Here is a 1,645-nt window from a genome sequence, read left to right on the forward strand (position 1 = left end):
CCTGCCCTCCCCTGTCCTACTCCCCCACCCCACTCTACCCTCTTGCCAGCTGTGTGTGCAGTAAAAGATAGGTTGGGAGACCCAAAGGGCTCTCTGCTTTGGACATTCTCTCTGCCATTCTTCTCAATAGTAAGACCAGGGTCCCTGTCACATGCTAATGATTCCATCTGTTGTGCCCGCTGACGCCCTTCTCAGCACGAGTGTGGCCCGAGGATAAGACAAAAAGGCCAAGCGCACCTTTCATGTGGCCACATGGCTTCCCACCCTGGCACCGCCATCGGGCACCCAGCTGAGGCACCACTGGGCCAGGGCTCGGGAGCTCTGGGAGGCAGAAGGCCCTCCCGTCACGTAGCTTGGGGCACACTTTGGAGGCAGGGCGGCAAGGCTGCCACCTACTCACCTCCCCTGGCCGTGCTCCTCTGGCCTCGGCCCCCGCACCTGTCCGTCCATGTCACAATGCCCAGGAGGCCCTGTGGCACCTGGCCACCCATCCTCCAGGCGGAGGGGACCCCAGGCCACCACGCCAGGCTTTGTCTAGCAGTGGCTGCTCTCACGGGCCCAGGGGCGACTGGGCAGGAGTTCTGCCTTTGCCCCCCAGGCTGGTATGGAAGTGGTGACAGCACAGTAGTGGGCTGCTTGGGGGGTCCCTGCGCTGGGGCGGGGCCCGTGTAACCTCACCTTCTCTCTGTGGTTGACCCAGGTTCAGAGTTTCCTCCTGCACTTTTGGCAAGGAATGCCGCCCCACATGCTGCCCGTGCTGGGCTCCTCCACCGTGGTGAACATTGTCGGCGTGTGCGACTCCATCCTCTACAAGGCCATTTCCGGGGTGCTCATGCCCACCGTGCTGCAGGCGCTACCCGACAGGTGGGCACACCCCTCCCATCTCCTCCTGCGCGCCCCAGCCCCACTGACCAAGCGTAGCTAGGCACCGCCCTGTGAACTCAGTACTGGCCTTCCAGGCATGAAAGTTGGTGTTGTGTAATATAATAAAACGCTCATATTTTGAACCATGTGTGGGGTTCAGAATTCCAAAGGCAGAGTGAAAGGTCGGCCTCACCCCCATCTATTGCCCAGATGGCCTCTGCGGAGCAGCCACCCTTTCTCTGGGGCTCCAACCCGACCTGTTTGGACTAGTAGCAAGCAGTACAGTCCACTTCCTGACAGCCCTGCCACCACAGGTGCTGCGCTTTGCGAGCTCTCTGTCCAGGGTGCTGACCGCCACGCTACCCTCCCGGGAGGGAGACTGACTGCAGCTCTGGCCTCCGCTCCCTTCCGCGGCCTCTCCAGCGTCCTTCCAGCACGCCCTGCGGGCTGGAGGTCGGGGAGAGCCTGACTGCACCTTGCTCCAGGCTGCAGCGGTCTCCCTTATGGCCTCTTCTGCTCCTGTGCACACGCTTTCGGATTTATCCTTTGTGGGGAAACCGGAAGTGGGAAGTCAAGGTTGGCAGGGCGGGCTCCTTACAGACTTGGGAGAGACCCGGGTCCATCTGTGCACTAGTCGCTGCGGTGCCAGGAATCCTGGTGGCCCCTGGCTGAGGTTCCGGCACTCAGTCTCCACCCCTGTCTTCACCTGCCCTTCTTGTGTTCTTCTCTCTGGTTTGGCCTCTTGCAAGGACACCTGCCACTGGATTCATGGCCCCCGGGG

At 61.7% G+C, this 1,645-nt stretch overlaps 1 protein-coding gene across 2 annotated transcripts in view; it reads left to right on the top strand.

Moving 5' to 3' along the window:
• Nucleotides 1–1,645, top strand: part of Rfx4 (regulatory factor X4) — an 83,531-nt gene that overhangs the window by 19,792 nt on the left and 62,094 nt on the right. For both annotated transcript variants that reach the window (XM_023717514.1, XM_023717508.1), the window contains one exon: nucleotides 701–864. In XM_023717514.1, the coding sequence (XP_023573282.1) occupies nucleotides 701–864 (164 nt within the window). The remainder of the gene's footprint in view (nucleotides 1–700; nucleotides 865–1,645) is intronic.

Source organism: Octodon degus, unplaced genomic scaffold (genome assembly GCF_000260255.1).
Source record: "Octodon degus isolate 3935 unplaced genomic scaffold, OctDeg1.0 scaffold00004, whole genome shotgun sequence".
Taxonomy (NCBI): Eukaryota; Metazoa; Chordata; class Mammalia; order Rodentia; family Octodontidae; genus Octodon; species Octodon degus.